Here is a 26986-nt window from a genome sequence, read left to right on the forward strand (position 1 = left end):
TCACGTGGGAGACACAATATATCTTTACATCCAGTGCAGCAGACATGCCTATCCAAGCCTTTTTTCTGAAGCAAGATCAATATATTTATCATCCTCTGTATTAAATGACGTAAACAATGAAAGACACGCAGATTTATTAAACGGGTGAGGTTATAGAGGTGAGGATAAATCAGGGAAGGGTTATAGAGTTGGGTAGAAGCTTGTTTGGGCACTTTGTTTGTAACATATAGTTATGCTGTTAGAGGGAAAACGTCGACTATGGTGATACCGTTTAAACTAGGCATTATCTGCAAGAAGGACTGTTGATTGCATTGAATGCTTTAATCGTTGAACATACAATCTAATGTTGGTGTTGTTTAAATTGTAGTGAACCCCTGACGAAGGACTAAAACAAAAGTCCGAAATGCATTGGGAATGATATTGAAATCAGAGGATGATAAATATATTGATCTTGCTTCAGGAAAAAGGCTTGGATAGGCATGTCTGCTGCATTGGATGTAAAGATATATTGTGTCTCCCACGTGACCTAATGAAATGTGAGTAAAAGAAGAAAAAAAGCGGCTGTGGAACATAAAGAATAAAAACGCAATTGAATATGGCTAACTTTGCGGAATCGTTTGTACTGATTCAAGCTGTGCGTCCGGAACAAGGGGTGTCATTACACTCCTAATTGTGACTAACTTTTAAAAGGTGGCATTTGCTAATCTGGAATTTAAAATCCAACTTCACTATAAATTGTGATTTTGAATTGCGAGTCCAGTGACACCCAACGTGAAAGATGTAATAAGGTAATCCCAATGTTGTCTGATGGGAGAGATAGGCCTTGCTGTTTTGAAAAATGAAACGGGGAGTTTTTCACTACCAAGAGATGTAAAACTTAAAAGTTGATATCCTGCCTTTTAAATGCATTGTACCCTGTCCTGTGGGACATATAGGGCCTACCTTGGGGATGATTTATATGAATAAAATGGTAAGGTTTAGGCCTGGCAAGAGGATTAACTTGCGAGGTTGTGGTGGCTGTGTAAACCTGTATACGCAGGCCCTGCAACGGCAGGCCTAAGCTATGGTTAGAGGACTACTGAAGTGGCTGGTGCAACGAGTGCTACATGCCCTGGGGTGTCATGGTGAGCAAAAGAACAATGGATTACACCCAGATCCTTGTGACTGGGGGTGAATGTTTGCATTGTTCAACATTCTGTCCATCATTTGTTGCTTTTGTTTTTGTCACCTTAAGTGGGAAGGGTATGCCCAGACATTAGTCTGTGCTCACTGCGCCACTGGATTCAAGCTAGCCTGGCTAATGAGGGGTAATGCATTGATCCGGTCCCAGGATGCTTGTTTCTGGTCCAGGGAGGACCTGACTTGGCAGTTCGGTCTGGACTCTTCCCATGAGGGGCAGGGTCAAGACTGATTTGCATATGGATGGATCCAAACTGGGGTGGCCTGGTGAGCAAAAGAACGATGGATTAAACACAGATTCTTGTGAATGTTTGCATTGTTCAGTATTCCGTCCTTCATTTGCTCCTTTTGCAGGCCAAATACTAGCATTTAATTTCCCGGCCCTGGGAACAAACATGTAGTGCACTTTACTAGGGACTTATAAGTAAATTAAATATGCCAAGTGGGGTTAAGTCAATGTTATCATGTTTAGAGGAGAGAGCTCAATCACTTTATCACTGATTAGCAGTAGTATTCATTCATTCATTCATTCAGTAGTCCTAAAGGCAGCAAAAACAATGTAAACAAAATGAAGGAGGCAGCAAAAAGGTGAGGCAAGATCACTCCAACACTGTAATGTATAACAGTAAAATTATTCCTAAACCTGGGGATCACTTAACTCATTTGTGATATACCCAAGTTCACCCTGCAAGATATTGTGGCTTTTTCTTGATCAGAGCTCACACCCCAGTCCACCAACCACCCAATTTCTCACAACAATCTTCTAGGATATACTTCTTGAATGGAAAGTGCTCATCCATTAATTTCCTCATTAGTTGAACAGTATTAAATGATTTTTACATGATTGCTACAGCTCCCTGATGGCACCCTTTCTAAACAGGACATGGGGTTCCCAGGGACACACCTGAAGGGAGATCCCTTACTCCCTTTAAACCTGAGGCTGAGTTTTCCACCAGAGAGAAAGATAGACCGGCCACTCCCAACAGCTAATCCACCTTTTACTAATACACTGTTCTCAGTGCAGGTTCAGGTCGGTGCCTGCCCTGGGAGCAGCCTATTTTCTATGTTACAGTGAGCTGTCCCAGCCTGGGAAGTCATACACATTTAAGGCACACTGGGACAGTATGTCATATCTATAATAAAGCTCCATAGTCCGTAAAACGTTAAGCAAAATAGTGGATCCATGTGCTAAGAGCTATTGTGATTGAATGATTTTTCCTTGGAAAATAACAATCTGTTGTGTTTAAGCACTTAGGTGCACCAGTATAGATTTATATAAAGTCAAAGCTTTGTTTAGGCAGTCGGAGGTTATTTTGCCACAATACGTAAAATGGATACCAGATTGCAGAAATTATCTCTCCATAATGCTAACGTCATGTGCAGTGCTAGCATGCAGGGATTTGAAATGAGAATGGCATGCTTGAGCTTAGAACCTCTGCCTGTGGAACACCACGGACCCAAATCTGAGCGCTGGGTGATACCCATGCGTCCTTCAGGAACTGTTTTTGCTGCCTTTCTTCAGCACCATATTAATCCTGGCATAGAAACCTGGGACTATTTGCTAATTATTTTTGGTAGATTGCAAATCATTGACATCCAATATCATAGAAACTAATTCATGATAAACAAAATAGCCAAAAACTTTTAGCTGAGAATCAAATGAATAGAAATACATTTAGGTCGAATAAATAAAAAATAAAAAAATATGAACACTTAAAACATGCATATTATTTTACTTAACAATTCCTTAGAAACCCCTGTTTTCAAAAGAAAGATTGTCATATATTCAATATTGATTCCCAGTTAAGGAAGATAGATTATTTAAAATTATGAAAACATGTAAAACATGCGTGCAATTACTAAAGAAAAAAAACAGATATGTGCAGACTTTTTTTTCAAAAAAGTCAATTTAGAAAACAGAAATGTTAAAAGATTAGGATTATACATTGCATTAATCCTTTTCCTGGTGCTGATGTAACCCTAAGTAGGATGAAGGATGGCTAAGATGAGGCACGGGGTGTAGAAGGGAACCCACCATGAAAAAAGTGGAAATATGGAGGGATACTGTGGGGGGCAATCTAATTTAAAAAAAGTTTTGTAGTGCCACCTCTAAACAAAAATAAAAGAAAAACAATACAAGTGGGAGGAGAAATGAGGGAAGAGTGAGGAAGACACAATTGGAGAGTGGAAAAGCAGTAGATGAAGGAAAGTGTGCAGCAGAGTAACCCAAAAGCACCAATTAAAAAAAAAAGTCAAACATCACCCACTGAAAGGACACAGGAAGAGTGGTGAAAGAAATAGGATCTTTGTAAAATTTGGAGAAAAAACAATAAAGAGAATCCTTTGGTGGGAATAAAAAAGTCACACCTTTAAAAAAACATTAAAAGACAAATTTAATCTTGAACTTTAATGGGCAAATTGCTTTCCACCAAATAGTACATGCCATTCATTTGAAAAGTTTAGCCGATATTTTTTCTCAAAATTCTTATTCTCTGAATTTGTTTTTTAAATGAGATCCCATACAACCTTTGTTCTCACTTTCCTTCCAACTGGATTCTATCTTCCAGCGAGCTTGTCTTTACAAAGGTTCTGCTGAATTGAGCGTAGACAAAATGTGATATGCAGGGCATATACAATCTTCAAATAAACAAGTGAAAAGCAATTCCTGAGGTACAATCAAGGATTTGAATGGGAAAGTAAATTGTTAAAAATTATTTCACGTTCAGAAACCTATTTGAGAGTTTGTTTGGGCAACCATCTTTATTACTTTACTTAGGGCTCAATTAAGAATTGGATGGTGAAGGGGTACTGAAATTAACAGGCCTGGAATCGCTGTTTTCACCTGGTAGTTTGACCCATGTACCTTGAAATTCTGAGTTATTGTCCCCAGAATCAAGAGTAACTGTGGACCCGAAATTACTAGATCTGCACAAGTCTGCAAGGTGGTAAGATGCATTGGGGGTGTATATAGCTCAAGAGTCGGAGGGTGTGAAGTTTGTCAGGGGCACAGTACGCTACAAGCCTTTTGAAGTGAGAGCTGCATGGTCTCTGCATACTTTAGAAGATTGTCTGGAGGTGGGGCTGCACTTGAACCCACAGCCCCTTTCCATAATTTCATAAGCCAGCCTTTTCGAACCATAAAATTATGTTTTATATTTCCACTGCAGGTAATCCCAAGTGCAGGAACAGGGAGCCAGGTATAATCGAACAGAGTGGTAAACCACCAGAGAACTCCACTCTGGCCAACTTGTAATTAATTCCAAAGAGATCTATGAGCATCTTTTGACTCTGAATGGTAATGTTGGATATTCAATCAACACACTGATTGTCAGGGTTTACAGTTTTCTTAGTGACCATATTTGACATTTAATAATACTGAATATTTTCAAGGAGGCCAGTAGAATTGTATTTATAAGGTAGCTATGCAAGGTGAGCGTAACTAAACATAAAAGCTAGCCTGCTGTCATTCTTTATTGTATATTTAAATATGAGCCTGTGTAACTATGTTTGTTTTTGTTAACTCCTCACTCGATTCTCTACCCCTTTTAGCTGTTCTAGTTAAATGTTTGTTTGATTTGGGTAAGCTTGGTGTGTATCTTTGAATTGGTAATTTTGTTAGCTATACTGTAATTTCATCGCCTTATCACTCATAGCCCTTTCACATTTTCTTGGTGATTTGTGTCTTGCTGAAGTCAAGCTACCAAAGGAAACCCAAAGTTATCTGTGGATACATTGGGGCATGGAGGTAGGTAAGCCCCCAGTCACACAAAGCTGAGATGTCTCTCCCTCTAGCAGGCCAGAACATATTCCTTCACTGACAGTGTGAAGAGTCTTGGGTGATGTAGAATTAGTCAGATGATACAATGCTTTGCAGGGATCTTTCTTTATGCACCACGTTGCATGGTGCTCTTGCTTTGTGCGCAAGGAATGGAGTGTGCAGGCCAGCAGGCCAATACAATTGAGAAATGTGGCTCCCGCTGAAAATAAGCATGGATATTTTTCACTCTCTTGAGAAGGGATTGAGGGGTGAGATATTTTCCAGCACATGCATGTGGTTATTACAATTCTTTACATTTTTTTTTAAGGTGGCCGCTTGTTATAATCTTTAGTGAGGACAGAACAAAGAAGGTACTGGATGCGATTGCTGGGAATTTCTCAGGGAAGTTTTCCTCCAATTTATTTTCTCAGAAGGAATTTGTAAAATATTGTTATCAAATACTTTTAGACGAGTGCAAGTCCTGTGGTCCTTGAAAACATTTCAAAGGGGTTCGCGATTACAAAGAAGAATAAAAGGGCATGCTCCATTATCCCTAATACTTCTACGCACAGAGAACGTAACAAATACAAATATGATCATAGCTCCAGTTGAAATTGTTCCGCATGGGATGTTACTGTATTAACAAGCCTCTGCGAATTGACCAGTGTATGAATAGAACTCTAAATAAAGAATTTGGGCCTGATAAATAGAAGTTGTGACAAGGAGACACAATTTAAACATTCAAGTGCAATGTACAATAGACCTGAGTGAGACAGTTAGAGTGGTCCATCCATGTCTTTTAATCTTTAAGGAAACATGAGTGTACTAAATATTTATTTAATTTGAGAGGAAATTAACCTTCATTTAGGTAAAAATATGTCAATGATGTGTTTGTGCTTGTATGTCAAAAACAATGATAACCATATGGGTGATATTCTGGCTCTAACTAAGATGTCAATAATCAAGTTCATTTGGGGACATCAAATGGCATCATATCGCACACTAATCTTAGTCAACCGAAACTAAAACGAAATTGAGCACTTCCAGATTGAAAATATTATTATTGGACAGTACATTTGATAAGATGTGTTATAAGCATTTTTTGCTTGACTTTATTCATTGATTAGAACGGGCATGCATACTTTTCTTCTACTTTTTGAGTGACAAAAAAAATAATAATTATTAAAAGCCCATTGTATTGCTGCCTTTAGAAAAAGACTTGGGGGCATATCACCAAGGAACGGCGATGAATAACGCAAAGCCTGCTTAGCACTTTGTTATTCATTGCCATCTATCTCTGTAATTTATCGCCCTGGTAGCGCGTTATCAGCAACGCGTTGCTCCAGGGCGATACAAATTCCAGCGATAGCGGGGGAAATCGCAGTTTTGCAGGGAACATCGCTGGTTTTCCAGGTATGTTCCCTGCAAAAGGGCAATAACCTTGCTGATGCGACCCTGTGGTTGTAGCAGCATAATCCACCCCTTATGTTAGGGATGGGTAAGTCAGGATTCTAGCAGATGTTAGTTTTTGGAGAAAACAGCGTTTTTCTCCAAAAACTAACTTCTGCTAAAATGCTGGGGCAGCCTTGTAAATGTTGCGATGTGCACATCTGCGATATTTGCAAGGCTGTACTGCCCAGTGACGCCCACTTTGCATCTCATTAGAGATGCAAAGGGAGGTGTCGGGAAAAAGGGTGCTAACATGCGATTATGCATGTTAGCACCCTCTTGTAAATAGGGTGATAGTTTTATCTCCGCTTTTTGGGCTTTTAAAGCCAAAAAGCGGAGATAAAGCCCTTGTTAATATGCCCCTAGCTGCCTTATTACATTTCGGAACTTACTTTTAAACAAGCCATAGTTGACAGACTTGGGTCAAGAATTACAAAGGTTTTGTGTCAAACCTTTTTGGGCAATTGCAAACCAATGCCAATTGGTATTTGCATTGGTTTGTAAGGAAAGGTAATGCAAACCAGCACTAAGCACTGCTTTGCATTACTTAGCGGCATGGGGTGGCATTACATGGGTAGTACATGGGGAATACCATACAACCACCCATGCTTTTTGATGCAAAACCTTATCAACTAACATTAGTAGACAGAATTTTGGGCCAAAAAATAACGCTGCTGGAAATCAGGCATTTAAAGGAGAAAAGTTTTCATTTCTCGTTTCTTTTCCAACTTTTTATGTGTGCTGCACTGCACAGCACACATACAAATAGGAAACTTTTAAAACGTGTCTATTAATAGAATTTTGTACAGGAAGGGTACCCTTTCTGTACAAAACCTATGCTAGATTCACGCTAACACCCTTGCACTATGGCGCAAAGGTGTGTGGCGAGAAAAGGAGGGGAGAAGAGTGCCATAGCTCCGTAGATATGGCACTCTCCTGCTCTCTCTCCCTGTCACAATGCACTAGGGCAACCCAGTAAACCCCCAGGAGACAGGGTATGAACATAAACACACCAAATAATCCCCCTCAGGAGGAAATGTATACTTCGTACTTTGTTTAGAGGGAAGCAGTGTAGAACGTATCTGCTCTCCTTATTGCCTTATGGAATGAATAGCAATTCTACGGTATGTTGTATCAGACACACAGCATACCTCTCATCAAATTGTTAATTACAAATGGATATTAAGGAAAAGAAGTGGAAAAATGTATTAGAAATAAAGGGTTCAAAAACAAAAACAAAAAAATCACACTTTCCCGTTATAACACCCAGATCGTAACATAAAGTCCAAATAGTTATCAGAGGTATCAAAGGGATCACCCAACAATAAAGTTTTCCTCATAAGAAGAAAAATATCTTTAGGACCAGGGATTTTCAAATCCAGATGAATGCACAAGGCCATCCTCAGGACGAATTGGCAAATTATTTTTTACAATTATTGATTAAAGTTATGTAGACCTTGTCAAGTGATGCCACCTAAAACAGAATGCTTCATAATAAAAACAGAAATAGCCTCTAAGAAACATTAAAAGTAAAAAAGACAATGAAGTACACCACTATTGAAACCATGAAGTTGATCAAGAGCACACAATGCAGAGCAAGACCACGTCCATGCAATAATCACCCAAAACAATTGAAACCAGTGAAAAAACTAAGTAAAGGAAACCATCACTTTACATCTCCAAAGCAATACACTGCTCAAAATGAATGTAGTTGTCAATCTAATAGAGGTCGAGGGATCCAAATGATATTGCTCACAATAAATGTGACGTTACAGAGAATCCTAGGAAAAAATCATTCGGAATTCCTATAATCCAGGGTAAGGAATCAGAAAAGGAAATAACCTATAGCTTTGAAAAAACACAGAGAAAGAACTCACAAGTAATATTGAGTAAGCAAACGTGAAATTAGAATTAGAAACCAGCATGTGACTAGAAGTCATGAAAGCACTTGAAATATTGTCATTATCATCAACAAACTTTATTCGGTTTTGTGAGTAAAACCATTAAAGTCAAACAAACATGATTAAAAACGTGTTCCACAATACAGGTTAACAACTGTTAATACATCAAATTACATTGGGTTTATAACTAAAATACATAGATTACAGTACATAAATAATCACAACTTGACCTGAGTCATAGGGCTGCCCTTAAAAAGTTAGGAGTGTACAAAACATTATCTGTAGAAAGAAGTTGTAAAAAGATAAAAGCTGGTTTAACCCTCCTGAAACCAGCCTTTTTAAGGATAGGGATAGTAAATAATTTTCTGGGAAGATCATAAAAACTGTAGAACATTAAAAAGTGCATCATGTCCTGAGGAGACTCTCTGTCACAGCCACAGGGCATGAGACACTGACCTCTGTGGGAGCCACGCGGTTGAGCCAGGAGATAGTGGAAAAGATCAAGCCGAAACCTCATCAATGAAAATTGATCATAAATACCTTTGAGCCCTAAAAGATATGGTTCTGTGGTTGGCACCGTTTTTAACATAATGTGCCTATGCACACTGGACTCGCACAGCTCCACTTCCTCTCTTTCGCAACGGCTCCTTCATAAAAAACACTCATTAGCCCATGCATAGTCCCTCTTACATATACTCTCCGGATTAGTGAATAGTTGTGCTCTGCCTAGCCTCAAAAGGACTACTCTTATGTACTGAAGCCATCGAATACGCGAAAGATGGTCAAGTGACAGACAGTCTTTTAAGATGTGTTTGCTAAGTGTATTTTCCTGCTTGGCCCAAATCCTGAGCCATAATGCCAGGGGACGAAAAGCCAATTCATCTGAGAGGAAAGGCATCCCAAGTTCTTCACGCACAATGTACGAAGAAATACTTTGCGTCACAGAAAGGACCCGTCGCAGGAAAGAGTTTTCTGTGATTTGCAGGGCCCGACCCCAATATGGCCCCAGATCTCACTCCCATAACTGGCCTATGAAATACATTTTGCTTGGTAAACCTTCAAGAGTGCCCCTATTGGTTTCCCACCCACTCTGGTGGCAAAGGTAAAAACAGCTGCAGAAGATTTCACTAGTTCCCCTTTCTTCCGAGTAAGCAAGGGGGACCAGCTCAAGGAGTCATCGAACAAAACCCCCAAATAGGGGAAGACGTTAGTCTTGGGTATTGGTGATGATCCTAGCTTAAAGGTAAACTGCTTTGCTGTATGAGGTCCCACATGCATAATAAACGATTTTGAGTGATTAACCATCAGGTCCAGGTCTTCCATAATGTGAGTAAAAGAACTCAATAAAAGTTGTAGGCCCCTCGCTGTCCTCGCCATGAGGACCGCGTCGTCCCCATATAGTAGGACTGGCAAACTGCGCTTGCCTACCTGAGGACAATCGGCTTTTGTAACTAAAAGGGGCTTCTCTAGAGAGTTAATATATAAGTTAAAAAGGAAGGGTCTTAGTATGCACCTCTGATGCACCCCTCTCTTAATGTTTATTTGCCGGGTCACTTTCATGTCTTTTGTATAGGGAACTGCCGCCCTTGAGTCTCGATGAAGGTCCTTGAGAAATAAGATAATGTTACTATCAATGCCAATGGTATACATCAACTGCCATAGCTTAGATCTATTAACACAATCAAACGCTTGTGATAGGTCCATAAAGGCAAGGTATATGGTGCTGGAACGCGCCAAAGTATACTTGGTCAGAACCATGTACAGATTTAACATTGTTCCATGGTGGAACGGCCTGGGCGGAAGCCATATTGAATGTCAATTAAAAAGTTATTTTCTTCGGCCCAAGATAAAAGTCCACCCAGAAAAATGCGACCCACCAGCTTTACCACAGAGTCCAGAAGAGAATTGGGCCTGTAGCAAGGGGTACTGTCCCGGTCTCCCTTTTTAAAAATCGGGACAATGATCGACAAGGCCCAAGAGTCCGGGCGACCAACCTGGATTGCAGCATTAATGACAGATGTGAGAACCGGTGTCAGGTGTCTACATGGGTGATGTAGAGATCAGCGGGGATCCCGTCAGGCCCAGGGTTCTTATTTTTAGACAATTCTAGAATACCAGCCCTCACCTCCTGCATTGTAAAAACAAGGTCAGCATTGCCTCCCTCTCTTTCCTTCCTCTGTGTTAGCTGGATATCCGACCTAAAAATGCCCTCAAAATGGTGTACCCAGTTGTCCTCTGTAATGTAGGCATCCAAATAGGTACCATTATCCCCAGATAGAAAGTGACTATTAACAATGCCCCAGAACTTTGAGCCATTGAGAAATGTGCTAGCTTCGACTAAATCAGACCATGCCTCCCCTTTTAAGGCAGACTTACAGGTAGCTAAAGCATCCTTATATGCTCTTTGTAGGCCTTTAACAGCCACCTGGTCCCGCGGTCCAGCACCCAGAGCCTCTTGGGCCTAACTGCTTGCGGCCCCAACCTGGGGCCTGTAGTAACTTCCCTATAGCAGTAGACATTTCCCCTAATGCGTCCATAGTGTCTGAAGTGCTTGCCTCACCATCATTACAGATGGCAAACTCTCTATGACACTGAGTTTGGAGGGACTCATGAAATAGCTCTGGTACTATATGCCCCCACTTTAAGCTTCTTCCGGCTTCTCCCTCTTTTATTTCGGGTCCCCCCCCCTTGGTGTTACTGCGGGCTTGTGACCAACCTTATAAAACGCAAACAGGATTATGGTCACTGTGTACACTCACCTGGACAGAATAATTAATGACCAGAGAAAAAAAGGGGTGGATACAAAGACAAAATCAATAAAGGACTCGCACCCTCTCCCAATAAAAGTAGGAGTAATATTAGTTTTCCCCAGGGGCAGTTTCTTCATATCAGATGTTAAATCAAATTCATTCAAGATAGAATTGAGTTCAATACCCTGCTGTGTGTGTTCCATATGCAAGTCAGCTTGTCGTGCACAGCCCATAGCTTCCACTCCTCCTCGCCTGATATCTCCACACGTATGAATATTAAAATCCCCTATTAGAAAAATATGATGGTGATTCAGACCTTTCAAATTAATATCCTGAAGAACAGACCCCAGCTGCGCAATATAGCCTTCCTCCATATATGCAACTCCTGCATTATAAAAATTTAACAGCAGAAGTTTGTTTTGGCCACTAGATAACAACATCACCTGTAAATTGGGGAAACATGTAGTGGAGTTTCGGAGATGCAAAGGACTGCTAGTGAGCCAAAGGTAACAAGCCCCCCCTTAGCTCTTCCTACCCTGGAAGGAATCGCTGGCACAAAAAGGGTCTTATAGCAATCCAAGTGATAGCTGTTTTCTATACCCCAAGTTTCCTTGAGGCATATCACATCGAAGCTCTTAAAAAAAGGCAGCCATTCAGGGACCTCTATTTTAATCGCCAACCCCGCAATATTCTAGGAAAGATATTTACACCCTCCATTCACCCTGGATACCTGTTCCGGGGGTCGTGTCTTTTCCTGATGTATAGGTGCTGCATGGTCCAAAGAACCTGCGCAATGTCAGTCGCAATCTTGTAATGAGCTTAGGGGAGTAAACCTATTTGCTAGGCTCACCCCTATAGCCCCCACGGTTCAACCCCCCTGGTTCACGTCTAAAAGCCACTCCCACTGGGGACCTAAATGAAATAAACTGGGTCTGTAAAAATATCCCAGCGGAATGGCCAAGACTGCTGAGTTCCAACACCTATAGTTTGTTTCGACAACCGTACTCAAAATTTGGTTTACCACAACAGGGTTGTTAAAATTAATAATGACACAGTCCCCTGGCCAGGTTTTCTTAGCACTTCCCACCCACTGTGTTCTGCGCACCATGAGAATTTGATTTTCCTTTCTAGGCCCCGGTGCGATGTTAGCATTGATCCAATGCACTACCTTATTCTTCAACTGAAAGAAGTCTTCCTCAGTCCCGGGATCAAGGCGTGAAACATTAGCTAACACCACAACAAGCGGCGTGGACTCGGTGGTAGGTGAACATAGCCCAGACTGGGAGAATGGTTATATAATCCCAGAGGGAGTGTGCTTTCCCTCCATCCCCTTCCTTCCCCCCGACAACCAGGTCTGGACAAACCTCCCGCTTTCAGACCCAGAGGTTGGCGACACTGAGAAGAAGTAGGGTTCAACATGCTCCCCCCCCCCATTATTGTCTGTCTGGACCAGAGAGTCAATCCTGTTTGTTGGTGGTGCCGTTTTGTCAGATAACGATGCAGTTGCCACAGGACTAAGCTGCTTTGTGGTAGGCGCTGCTCTAGCTCCACCACCCGTGCCACTGCCGCTAAGGTTGGGGATGGTGATCATGGTCAAAGTCATAGGCTGTGGAAGAGGGGGGCTTGTGACGAGGGGGGCATGGTCTCTTGCCAGGGATGCAGTCAATGCGGCAAGGTTATTTTTCAGCGCAGAAAGCCGAAGTAGGATGGGGTCTAATTTAGTATCAAGTGCTGACAGCAAGGCTGCATTGAGCGTTTCTAATGTAATAGCTTCCGGATTAATAGCCGCTGGATGTGCCGCTGCAGTTGACTGTGATGCAATGTGCTTTCGGCGTTTACATTGAAATATTATAGTAAAAGCAAAGCTGATATCATTCGCCTATCATCATATGAATGCATCAAAACCTCTGTATTGAAATAATTGCATTGGGAGAGGTGCAAGCTCCATGAAACATAGTCAGCAATGCTTTGCGTATAGTGAGAGAGACTAATAAAGCGTGTGCAAGTCAGGCACCATATTGTGCAAAAATCACCTCAATATGAGCAGCCATCTTGAAAGATGTATGAAGTATATAAAACTAGTTAAAAGGAAAAAGGTGGGTCAACATCATAAATGATATAATGCCACTCTATGTAGATATACATTTTAGAAGTACTATGTATGACACAGAATGAGTACCAGGAGTATCAGCGAGAACAATGATGTTGTGCCTACCATAAGTATAAGAGAACATACAGTTGGCCTCCATATTAAGCAAACGACCCTTTATTTTCGAGTGGACATATTGAAGGAAATCATAGAGGGAAGTATAATAATGCTTATCAATAACGCTTATAATGTCACTTATCAATAACAGAAGGAGTATGGTAATATTGTAGCACACCTCAGTATAACAATACAATTGTGCAAAGAGACTCAGCTCAGACACATACATTGTGCCTACAATAGGTGTATTTACAAAAGATCATTCAAATCGGCCACCATATCCAATAAATATCACCTCATAGTAAATGCAGTCAAAGCCACCATATGAAAAAAGGGATGAAGTCAGCACAACATGGAGAATTAACTACTTAAATACAAGTCTGATCAAAAGAATCAAGATTATTAAGGGGTAAATTAAACCAACAACCTTCTTAAATGCTTGGTCATATTGGATAGAGGTAATAAGCCACAACCGTGTCTAGTTAAAGCACATGATTCACAATAAGCAGAAGCTCAATACATTGAGAGTACAGATATCACAGGATATATGACAGTTATATACCTATGCATCATTGACCAGCATGTGTAACAAGAAATCCTATTATGATGATAACATAGCTAGAGTTTGTCATTCTGTTCGTTTGTTAAAGCCCTTGGAGACTGAGTCAAAGCGCCAAATCCATCTGTTTTCTTTTAACATGAGTAGACAATCCACATCATGGTTTCTAGTGATACCTGTCAAAACATCGAGAACAAACCATTTCATATCAGTAGTATTGTGGTGTAATATTTGATAGTGGTACACTAGGGGCACATTCTGTACATTACACTGAATCCTTGAATGATGTTGCATGATCTGATGTCACCTGTTGACCCACCCTCTCCTCCTGATCTCTGCCAACCTGTAATGATTTATCTAACTCCCTAACTGAAGCAATGTCAGACACAACAGCCAGTCTATTGTCAGCAAGACTACACCTGATTACTATAGTTTTGCACCACTAACCTGCTAATCTACACACGTGTTTACCCACTGCAATGGCTGAAGTACAAATTGGTCTATACTATTTAAAAATAAAAAATGAATGTGTGCATAGTAAACAAAAGAATGATTCAAGTCCCAATAATATGTATGTGGCTATGTTGAGAATGCTAGACAGATTAGTGACACAATAAAACCCATATTTGTGCAGACTGATAGGTGAACACAAGAGATCTGCTGGTAGCTTTATTACCCCTGCTGTGACCATTATGGAAGGTATCCAGATTTTGGTTTTACCTGAGAAAGACAGATTGGAACCACTATTTAAAAATGTTCTTGTAAGTCCGGACGTCCTTGGCATGATATTCTCCCAGACTTGTTGCCTTTACTCCTGTATTTTTGCTAAGATCATTTTTGTTGGCATTAGGACACTGTACACTGTACCCCTGCTAGCCAATGGTAAAGAGCTTATGTTCTTTGCCTGAAACATGGTAAAATTGGTATACACATACTTTGCATAGTAAATGTTCTTATAAATCCCTAGTAAATGGTGCTGCATGTACCTGAGCCTGTTGTGTCAACCGCTAAAGTACAACATGCCTCAGGCCTGCCACTGAAGCGGTAGTGCAGTTTTAAACTATAATAAATAACCCTTTGCCAGGCCTACACCTTCCTTTTTAATACTTATAAGTCACCCTTAACGTAGGCTCTAAAGGCTGACAGGGCAGAGTGCATTTTATGAAAAACTCTTACAATCATTTTTCACTGCGGAAAGGCTATCTCTCCCTTAGACTAACACTGGGATACCTTATTACATTTAATAAGAGATAACATCAGTGCGGGAACAGATAGAGAAATGCTTCTTCCACAATCCTTTTTAATGGTAAATTCAAATTTAAAGCTAATAGTTTCAAAATACCACTTTTAGAAAGTTGGCAATTGTCTGCTTTAACCAAATGTGCCTTTCTTCCGTTGTCCAGGGTCACATGACTGTAAATGACTCTCCTGTAGTGTGTTGTGTATTCCTTCCAGACATGGTGTCAAAAGGGGGTTGGGTGAGCAGCACGGTGTTCTTCTCTTGAACAGGGGTTATACTCCTGAGATCCAAAGGGTAGACTCAGTGCTATGTTCACCCCCTTCTTGACTTCTAAGGGCTGTTTGCCCTACCAACAACAATTGCATATCACAGTGCCTGCTTGGTCCTCCTAAACATATTGGGGTAAAATTCAGGATATGCGGAAGGTTATGCAAAGGGGGCATCCCCCATCCACAGGTTGGCACTGGGTATAAAACATATATCCTCAAAACCTCTTATCGGAACACTCTTGGACCAGTGGAAGGTTCAGAAGAAAGAGTGTCCTGCTGTCTGAAGAAAGAAGTTTGGACTGCTTGCTTTGAACCAACAATCCCTAGAAGTGACTCAAGAGTGAGTTGACTAACCTAATGCTTGACTTACAGGGACATGGCAAGATTTCAGAGGACTCTTTACAACTGTCCAGCTGGCCAGCACCACCTGTACCTACCTGATCTCTGCTGATGGCCTCTGCTGGTTCGAGTCCTGATCCCAAAAACGTGCCCTCCATCTTGAACTCTAGGCTGGCATCAGAGTATACTCCACCTGCCTTAAAAAAGTACTCCAGGTTTAAATCTAGACCTCGCAACCACAAGCGGACTCATCCACCAAGAAATAACCATCCGCGGTAACCTGCTCTTTGTGTCAGCTGGGGCCATCTGTGTCAGCAATAACTGCCCTGTCTCCAGCCGACGCCACTTGCTCTTCTTCCACACAGTGACCACCCACATCAACCACCAATATGAAGCCCCAGTGGGTACCTGCTCCTTTGCGTCAACAATAAAACACCTTATGGCTCCGACTAATGCGAAGCTCCAGCTGAAGCTCCCCACCTGGACTTGGACTGCTAAAATGTAAACTCTTCACTGAAACAAACCTGGTCCCTATATCCGAAATGTCTTCCATCTCGGTCATGCTTAACTTGTGATGTTGACCTGATCCAGCATGGCCAGATAATGGTGAATGGTGCTTTGTGGTTTTGTGTGTTATTTTCACCTAGAATTTAAAAATAATCATCACTACTACTGATTGGATTTTTGTTGTTTTGATGTCATTTTATTTATTACATTTTTACTCGATTTTTCCAAATTGGTTAGCGTTTTTTCTTGTGTTGTGTTTTCACTTTATTACTTTTTGCGGACTGCATAACAACTTTACACGTTGCCTCTAAGTTAAGCCTGACTGCTTTTGTGCCATGCTACCGGATGCTTAAGCACTTTTGTCACCCCGACAGTGACTGTGTTCATTATTTAAGTGGGGCTCTTACTTTTTTAAATTAATAATCTAGTTTCTCACGTAGATTCTGTTTCAGCCAATAACCATCAATGTTTATAATGTCCGTTGTTGCCTTATTTTGCCACATGATGTGGCCAAAGCACAGTAAGTGGAGGCAGACACTGAATCTTTACAATTGTGAATACTTGGGCAATATGTTAATAAATAAATACATTTTATTATTTTAAGCATTTTTTATATTTTAGAAATGAGGCCCCTGCTTTAAAGACAAGAATGTTCATGTCTGCCCTGTTTAGAACTGAATATGTCTACTCACTTCCAGAGGTGAGGTTTCAGAAAACACAATAAATATGTGCTCAAGAACAAATACAATATTTTTAAGATAGCTTAACTCCAGGGAAGACCCATGGTGTAAAAGTGGGGTGAATCACAAACAGCAACAGCAAAAGCTGTGGTTAAGGGAGTGTTCATTAAACAATAATATGTGGTTGCAAACTTCAGTATGCGACCGTACCTGCCAAAAGAAGATAAGGAGCCCGATAGGGGCCATCTTGTCTAAAGAGTAATTCCTCTTCATCCAGCATATCTCTAGTAAATAATTTAGGTGCACGATGGACAATAGGACAGTCTTTACTATAGCAAGAACTGATCATTTATGTTAACTTGAAGTCCTAGGGTAGGGGTGTGAATTGGTGTGAGGCGACGATACCTCACAGGTCAGAAACAGACATAACTGACTTCATTCTAAGCCTCAGAGGGCTCCATGGAGCAGGAAGTGATTTTATTTTGTGCACTGCAATGTGTCAGGGTGTGTTTACTTTAGTTAAATGTTGGTTTTAGTGATTTATTAAACATGTCCACTTTTTGCAAGGTAAGGGAAGGCACAATACAAGGAAGTTCTTTTTTTCCTCTTATCTAATGGTTTTTGAGTCAAGGCATGACTAGGATCCTGCTATTTTTCTGTGTGTAATTTTCTATCAAGAGGTTAACCAATGGTCTCCAAGCAGAGCTCCCATCTAAAGCGTTCACAATATGCAACAGAAATCAGGACTAGCAAATTTCTCTGATTTTCTCCCTGTTTAGCTGCTCACTGGCGGAAGGTCGAAGGGCCTCTACTTTCCTTCACATGGCAGGACACCGTTTAATGACTTCCTTGAAGGATGATCGGTATTCAGAATGTCACCAGGGAACAGGTATTTGAGGTCAAATGCAGCACAGCATGTGGAAACAAAACTACATCTCTGTAGATGTAGAATCGTACAATGTATGGTCCCAAAAGTAATCTTACGTGTAGCACCTGTCACAGTTTCATATCACAGCTGCCCGACATCCCCTGAACTGGTCAGAGTGCTACAAAAACCTGGAATGGTCACTGCTGCTGGGCAGGGGACATTTGTTCAGCAATCCCCCAGGGGAATAATTGCTATCCTTCTCCCTCAGAGGTGAGCGTTTTCCAGAAACTGTTTTGTAGATAAATGTGCAACCAGAGTTCAGGAAATACAATAGAAATATGTGGCCTAGACAGTCTCTGCCGACCGTGTTTAAATGCCCACAGTGGAGGCTTGTTTCAAATCTGGATATTTTTGTCAGAATTCGAGAAACATACCGTCAGCCCCGTTGAACTACAGCAGTGCACTCCAAGAAAAAACAAGGCAGAATAGAGGCATTTTTCTATTATAGTTTCCTTATTACACAGTATAAATGTAAAGTTTCAGAGAAAGATCCACCCAAAAAGAATTGCAGGTAATACACCATTCATATCACAGATGTATGTAAGAGCAGTTACTGTGTGCTAGTAACATTGACAAACTCAAAAGAGAGGCATAAGGGTACACTTGTTCATTTCCAGTTATCTTTAATTCTCACATATTCACAGGAATTTGCATAGACACCAGGCACAGGTTTCCATTCGAATTCCCGGGAAAGTCATCTGTAATTCCCGTCTTGAAATCTTTTCCTGCTGTGCAGAGTTATCCATTGTGGAGAACTCCAACCACGCAGGGTGAATAGGATCCCCTGAGCAAATGCACACATATTTTTTGGACACATGTAATATATTTTCCCCTGTGGAGAAACGTCTTCCCTTATACTCTAGAAAATCTGGGGGTGATCTGTTGCCTTTCCTGCCCTGAAAGAGGAGTTTTGCAACTAGTGGCTGGAGTCAATCTCCAACACTTTCCACACCCATGTCTGTGAGTGTTCACAAATGTCCAGGGCTAACCCAGTAGTGGTCCGTCCCCTGGCAAAGTGGAGGGACAGACCGGCCAGCAGAGGGAGGTGGGAGGGTTCGCTTCAGCCACTGCTGTCTCCCCGCATCGTGCTCTTCCTGCTTCTGGCCCTGGGCACAGACTCCCAGCCTGCCCTGTGACGAATCCTGAAGCTGCTCTCGCATGAGAGCAGCTTCAGGGTTTGCCTGAATGCTGGCAACTTGTTCTCCCAGGCAGACTGGGAGCCTGTGCCTGCTCTCTCCAGCCCCAGCAATACAGCTGGGGCTGGAGAGTGCATCACTGCGCATAAGTTTTTGGCCAGCCTGAGACGGCCATCCAAACACCTCATGTGCAGTGAAGGGAGTGCCCACCACTCCCCCACCAGCAGTGTCATCCCCTGGACCCACTTCCAAAACTCGTGAAAGTCCTGGGGGTGGGTCTATGGGTTTGAAATAAAATTATAATAAAACAGGTTTAAGACTTGTTTTATTATCGTCTTATTTGCTGGTGGTGGCGGGGGTGGTGCTCCTCCACTCTAATGGAGCGGTCACCCCTGAGCTAACCACTCCTTGAAACACAGACTTGCCAACCCTTGGATGAGATTTACTGGTGTGAAGAACTCTGCATTTGCGATGGAGATCTTCACACAATTAAATTAGTGTTAGTGTATGCCTGACATGAATGTTTTTGTGAATTACTAGCTGGGTTAAGTAACTTTTAAACTAAACTTAGTTTGTCACCAAATTTACCTTTGTGAATGGGGCCAAATATTTCTATTGGTTTGACTGGAAATGCTGTAATATAATAACAAAGCAAGGTGCAACACATTCAAGTATATAAATAAGAATGGTTGTGTGGATCAGTAATGACTTTGTAACAAAAGAAACCTTATGTGCCTCTCCACTCTGCCCCCATTTCTGGAACAGCTGATTTGACCATCATCCCCTGTGATCAGTGTCTGTACTTAAGATCACTGTGTTACCTCTGTGCTATATTCCTGATAGAAAGGTTCTGACTGAGATAGTCTATTGCGAAGAGGAACTTCAATACATACATTCTATTAAAGGCATAATTTATTTGTAAGCACAGGGAAAACACAGTTTGCCGCATATTTTTGTGGTGCCAAAGTGCATAAACATCCTGATTCCTCGATTTTAGGAATTTTTGAATAAATATTAACTGTAATTCTCTGCAAATGAACACTGAAAACTGGGGACACCACACTTATGCTATGTTATTTTGTATATATCTATATAGCGTCCTTGCTCTCATTGGTACAGGTGCCTTGAAAATTATGTTTTGACATGTTGTGTTGCCACAAGAGTGAATGTACTTGTCCTTCTGTTAGGTGAATATGTCAGTTTCATGGACTGTGAATATGAATTGCTTGATGAACTTGTTTCCTCTAGGGCATGAGGCACAACCTTTGCCAAGAAAATGGATATTTATGGAAGGCTGGTGTTGATAGCGGTGACTGATGTTGGATTCTTTAACAGCCAATGAAATAACTTCAGTGGAGAGTGATAAATAGCAGAGAAATAGGAATTCACAAATAACAGAACCATGATCAGTGAAATGTGTTGGTTGTTCAATAGACTCTGTTGAACACTTTGAAAGGATATTTCTTACTTATGGTTTGCAGTAGTTTCCTGTTCCCTTGAAAATCAGGTATTTCAGGGCTCATTTGGTTATTTGCATGTGCACTCAGGAGGAAATTGAATTTATCACTTAGCATCTACTGGAAGTAAAAGAACTACAGCCACTTGATGAAACAAAGCACTTCATCTGGCGTCTTTATTTTTAACAGCACGCTACTTACATTTTGCTTCAATGTTTACTGAGAAACTTGTTTAAATTTCATATTAAGCTTAATCTACCAAGACAATTTGAAACCATCTGTGCAAAAGTACTACTGATGCAGGGCGTAAGATGCAATTAAAAACGAAATAGATTGTCAGGACTATCTGTGAATTTACCGGCCAATTGACGATGGAGTGTCCTACTGATCAAATCGAAGTAAAAACTTTAAATGTGCTCACTTAAGAAACTCAATGCAGATAGAAGGCAACTGCAATTTAGAAATCTCAGGAAACAAGTTAATAGTATTTTTGAAAGTGAAATACCACAAATGACTCCTTCATCTGATCCATCGGGGCAGTCATCTTTTCCATTGCAGAGACTGTCGGGGTGCAGGCAGATGGAGCTATCATTAGCACACGGGTACTTCGGTGGTCCACATGTAAAACCTTCACAGTTATCCTCATCCGAGCGGTCCTCACAATCAATATCTCCATCACAAACCCAAGCTTTGCTGATACACCGCCCTGTGGAATACAAACATGACAATACATTATTTATGAGTCTGAAACATAGGGACACTTGGGGGAAGTTGGACGAAAAAGTCTCAGCAAGTCTCAGCAAAACAAATGACAAAGAGAGGGCAGGAATGTTCCACATCTACTAAGACATGGAGCATTCCTACTCTCTCACTACTCTGGCACATTCAGTTAACGGTGTATGTCCACTATCTCCGGGCTAGGAGATGGTGGACATACACCGCAAACTGAATCAGATTAAAGGATGACATAGTCCATGCAGGATACTATCATTTGGTCACTGAAATTTCCTATTGTTAAACCAAAGATTGCGATTAGAACATCTAAGGTACCTTGTAAATGCAAATCAATGGTTGTCTGATATCGAACAATACAACTAAAAAATCAAGCCCTGAAGAAGTCTCGTGAAAGGAGACGAAACAAGTTGGCTACGCTGATGCAAGTGTTTTCTATTTCAATGTGTGCTGCAGGGCATATTTCTCCTCATGATGCCTCACCTGGGAAATCTTAGTAGTTTGATGCATTCCTAGTTTTACTAGTATTATTAAACCTGGGTATGCTCTGAAATCTATGGTTGGATGAGTGGGTACACTCACGCCCCACCCATGGAACACCTGCCCAGGGAAGAATAACACAAGGCCACGACTTGAGCTGTCTTGCATTACTCCAGGTTTATGCAGAGCCGTACAATGTGGCTTTGCATGACTTAATAAATATCACTGAATCCCTTGCATTGCCTTGCACGATGCAAAGGATATGCAAGGGCTTCGTAAATCTGTGCCCTGGTTTGCATACCAAAGCATGTTAACACAGTCACAGAAGGACTCGTTACAGGCTTTTAAATAACCATGAAACTTCCCTCACTGCCATTCTCCTGTGAACCAACACCTGGTAAAGCCTTTGTATTATTTTATTCGATATGCTTCACTGAAGAAGAATGTCAAGCTATGTACAGTATAGATTTTATTTCACTAGACAATACAACCAAGTGGATGTATTTGGTTTATTTCCAGAATGTTATTTCAGACATTATTTCACACGGCTGTGTTGTTCAATAACACTGAACTTAATTCCCTACTCCTAGAGCATTAAATGGAAATTTAGAGGTGCCTGTATTCACTATTAAGAATATCTGTTAGCTTCTGACAAGTGCCAGGACTCTCCCATTGAGTATACTGCAGCAGTGCTTAAAAGTGCTTAAAAGTGCAGGTACTCTCCCTTGAAAATTAAAGAAGTACAGGCACTCAGTACCGAAAAGTACCTGCCCATTTAAAGCACATCACTGTTACTCTGCGACACCACTACGTTAAGACCAACCACGTAATGACTTATATGCAAAGGCACTATTGCAGTGTAGTCAATAAGGATTAATAAGACCAACATATGTATACAGTCAATAACCTTGTACTCCATGTTTCATTCCCAACTGTAAGGTTTTTCTGACTATAATTGTTAATAGTTTGATTGAGATGGTGAAACACGAACAATTGTAGGCCTATTCAGGATAAACATAGTTGGCAGGGCATTTTGACAATTAGGTTTTGATTTGCAAGTAATCCAACTAGGCATACCCCTGTTGTCTATGATGTTACAAATTAAAAAGTGGCTCAGTTTATGAAACTGTTAATGTGGAAATGTCGTTCATACACTTCAGCAAAAATAAAGTATGCATTTTGATTACAATCTGTTTGTATTTTCAGACTGGGAAATACAAAACATGGCTTTTTGTTGCCAACTGAGATTAGTTACACAATAATTTTATTCCAACTGACCATTCCGTGGTCATTAATAGTACCTATAGATGGAATTATCTGATGAACAGGGGAACTTATAACTTCACCACTAGGTGAGCAAGGAAGCAATTCCTTTTGATTTAAGTACCCTCACACACCCTAGTGGTGTCATGCTTCATCATCGGGTCACCCCGACGCCTAAAAGTCGGGGTGGGCTCAACCACAGTGTTGGGAGCGCTTTGAAGAAGTTGCAGACCAGGGAGGCTATAAGATAAAAAACCTCAGGCAGATCCCCAGTTTCCCTTTATTTTTGGGTCTGTCTGGGTTGATTAAAAATAATATGAGTAGGGGTATATATAGGAATATTATGGTCCTATGACCCTAGTGCCAACATGTTTCAGTCCACCGTGGCCATAAAGGTCCAGGACTTTCTTCAGGGCAAATAAGACCACCCTGGGATACAGAAGGGGGAATTCCCTATTCTGTTTTATTTATGGACAAGGGTAGAGTAGCTACTCCTTGTGTGAAAGACGGATTTAGTAATCTGTCTTGAGTTGTAAATCCATCTGTAAGAAAAAAACACAAAGAAACACATATCCAACTTATACAACTCGGTTTGCATTATGGTTTTTCCATAGTTATGTGTTTCAAACTCGTGTTGGGAATCCAGAGCCACACCTATATGTGCCAGGTGGTCAAAAGGCATAATAGTGTGCAGCTATATCCACGTGTGTCACTCAAGACTTATGTCTGTGTACAGTTAATCGGCGTGTCTGATATATTGTGCGGTGGCGATTATGCTCGCATTCTATCTAGAAACAGTCAATAAACCGTGGATACTATCAATGAAAACAGACTCTCATAAAATCATCCCACACACCTCTCATTCACACCCTATCTGTGTTAAAACACAGTATTAAAAACATGCGTGACTCTTAACACCTATGGGTAATTGTGCAAGTATCTTTTGCTCCTGCATACTCGCTTACCCGCACTTCGAATGGTAGTCGTTTCTCAGGGGATGGAAGGGCTAATGGAGTAGCTCTGTAGTCAAACCCTAACGTAAGCCCCAGGAAAAATATGAAGCGAAATGGTTTCAAAAACTTATTAAGTTTAGGGCAACCAGGATAAAAGGTAATTGATGCTGATTCCTTTTCTGATGGGGGACCCAATATTTAAGACATTCGTCCTAGAGCACCAGACTTACTTCGTCAAGAGTCCTGCTCCGCTTCGCCACCTATTAGGACCCGATCCCCGGCGTTTCGCGCCGTGTTACGGTAGTCGGGAAGTTTATACTTCCGTATTGTTTGTAGCGGGCGATGGGATTGGTCAGTGCCAGCACGTGATCGGGGAAATTCCCCGCACGGGATTGGTCAGACGCGACCTGTAACCCTAGCTGTAAACCAATGGGAAAGAGGTTGGCCCGAGGAACGCCGAAATGAACAATAATAGAACATTTGTTCCGTTTGTTCATATATGCGTCCTCATTCAGTATAACTCCTAGAATGTGCTATTTAATTCTTAGAGCGAGTATTTTTTATTTATTATTTTATTTTGTACTCACATACCGATCGAGATAGAATTTCAAGATGTGAATGTTTAGTACGTATAAATACGACGGCGATTTTAATGGTCAGTATTTCCGGCTGCTGGGAGATGTAGATTGTTGCTCCACTGCAGGGAATAGTTTGGTACCCATTAAAAATTCTAGACAGCACTGTCTCGCAATTCTTGACCCAACTGAGATTAGCCTTTTAAATGTTGCTTCTAGGAATGCTGGAAAGTCTCCATGATAGTATGAAAAACATTCCAGAAATGTTGCTATGGAAGAAAATAGAATCGGAAGCCAACCTAAGTTCAATAGTAGAAAAGTCACCCTAAAATGCAAAGCATTGGGAGCATGATTTTTTATCCTCTTGTAATATGTCCATATATTTGCTGTGCGCTGCATGATATTGGTGAAAAGATATTTAATCCAAGAGCATATTATGCTGAAATGTAATAAGGAAAAAGGGGTGACGTGAAATTACATATCAAATTGAAAAATTAGAGAAGAGCATTAAAACTTAAATAGCAAAGAACTATGATGGACTTTTCACTGCCATTCATTAAGATAACAAGAGCCCTGCTATTATCTGAGTTCCTAGCATGGTCAATTTGAACCAGACATACGCAACACAAATTAAGTGTGCATCTTTCGGAAAATGGCCTTCTCTGAAGGTTCACCACAAACCTTTTCCCTTCCTCCTCCTCTTTGTGCTGATTCCTTCTGTGGGACTCTGAGCTCTTTACCACTGCTGACCAGTGCGATCGTTCATTTGCTTCCCCTCAAACATGGTAAGATTGGTTTATCCACACCTGGTATATTTAGGAAATGTCAGTCCCTTGAAGAGTGGTATACAATATATGCAGGGCCTGTAAATTAAAGGCTACAGGTGGGCCTGCAACACTGATTGTGCCACGCACATAAGTAGCTCTTCAAACATGCCTTAAGCCTGCCACTGCTGTGCCTGTCTGAGCAGTTTAGTGCCATTTCCGCTTGCCATTTAAAACCCTTTGCCAAGCCTCAAACTCCCCTGTTATTACATAAAGGTCACCCTTAAGGTACGCTCTAGGTAGCCCATAGGGAAGGGTGCTGTGTAACTAAAAGGTAGTAGAGATAAGGGATTAAAGGAGCTCTCCTATTTATACTTTCTTTCTCAAAATATTTAAACGCAAGCTGATTGCTTAGTGGTGCTACAGCGCAACACTTGCTGTCAGTCCAAGTGTTTGATCAAAAGAGGTGCTATTACAAGTAAGGTAACTTGTGTGCACTGTGCACTGCTCACTTGGTTGTGACCAAACCCATTCATTTAGTCCAAATGTGTCATTCTAAAGCAATACTCAACACTGATAATCATGTATACGTGAATGAAATTCTTATTTGTCATGTCTTAATCATCGTCATAACCACAACAAAAGCATAAACATAAATAAACATTCAATACATGATTCAATTTTTGTTTGTTATGTTAACAATTCTACTTTTAGCTTCATAGCTCATAAGAGACTGTAGTGCAATATTCATTTAAATACCCGATGCATTTTGGGACGTTTCAGTCCCTTCCTCAGGTGCCAATCGACAAAGTAAAAGGATACACTTATGAATTCATCAACAAATATTCTATGATTCCACATCAGCAACATTACCCAGTCACCCGTGTTCTGAATTATAGTTACAACTCATGAGACACCCTTGTGTCCAAGAGTACAAACACCATGACTTGCCCAGCATGTTAAAAGTAAGTGTGTGTTAATAAAAACCTTGTATCAAAGGACGGTAAGTAATATAGTGCATGAACACCCGGTGTGGTAATAGAACAACAAGAAGGTCTGATGGATAATAGTGGATAGTGTTGTGCGTGATCCTGATTCTACCTTCAATTTGAATATTGTATGTGTCTGTCAAAATTTGAATTGTAAAACCTCAATTATGAGTACTCAGATATGTAATAATCCCTGGTGGATTTTAATGCAGTCAGTTATTTATTGACTGCAATAAAGTTTGCATCCTCAGTTTAAGGCAGGTCAACCCTGCTGACATTTAAAAGGGGGTAAGGACCTGGTAAATACCAGAATATGCAGTATTTGATCCAGAAATCACCAACATAATTAAGTTATGTCACATTTTTTGGGCAAAACTCAGAATTGGTGCTATGTGTCACACCCAGTACATTGAGAACCCTGGGTTATAAGATTGCATAGGGTGCAATACATATCACATATAACATACCCCACTGGGCACTCAAGATGCAGGTCCCAGAATAATTTGAAATGTGCCCTTCTCCAGCTCATTTTGAATAAATTAGCATATTTTCTTTAAATAACAATGCACATGAACAAACCACTACTCTATTCTCAGGGAAGTCTTGGTTTTTTGGGAAAATAAATTTGAGTGATGTTTAAATTGGGCTCCTGTTTCAGTGCTGGATGTTATGCTGACAAGAATGTGATGGCTAATCAATCTACTTAACAGGGTGTTTGATAACAATTTTTCCTTAGGTATGAGAAATCATGAACCAAGGTACAGTTTCAGTGGGCAAAGGCTGCTCCCTGTTTTCGGCCTGCGCTCCATCGCAGTTCACGTGAACTTTTGCGTTTGACCTAGTCTAGCGTGACCAGATAGCCCTGGTTGGCAC

The 26986-nt window shown here is 40.9% G+C and overlaps 1 protein-coding gene across 1 annotated transcript in view; it reads right to left on the reverse strand.

The window, feature by feature from the left end:
• LRP1B (LDL receptor related protein 1B) overlaps window positions 1-26986 on the reverse strand; it is a 3634433-nt gene that overhangs the window by 1765619 nt on the left and 1841828 nt on the right. Inside the window, exon 22 of the mRNA XM_085647014.1 lies at window positions 20863-21063. Within this exon, the coding sequence (XP_085503140.1) occupies window positions 20863-21063 (201 nt within the window). The remainder of the gene's footprint in view (window positions 1-20862; window positions 21064-26986) is intronic.

The sequence above is a fragment of the Triturus cristatus genome, chromosome 3_2, assembly GCF_964204655.1.
Source record: "Triturus cristatus chromosome 3_2, aTriCri1.1, whole genome shotgun sequence".
NCBI classification, from domain to species: Eukaryota; Metazoa; Chordata; class Amphibia; order Caudata; family Salamandridae; genus Triturus; species Triturus cristatus.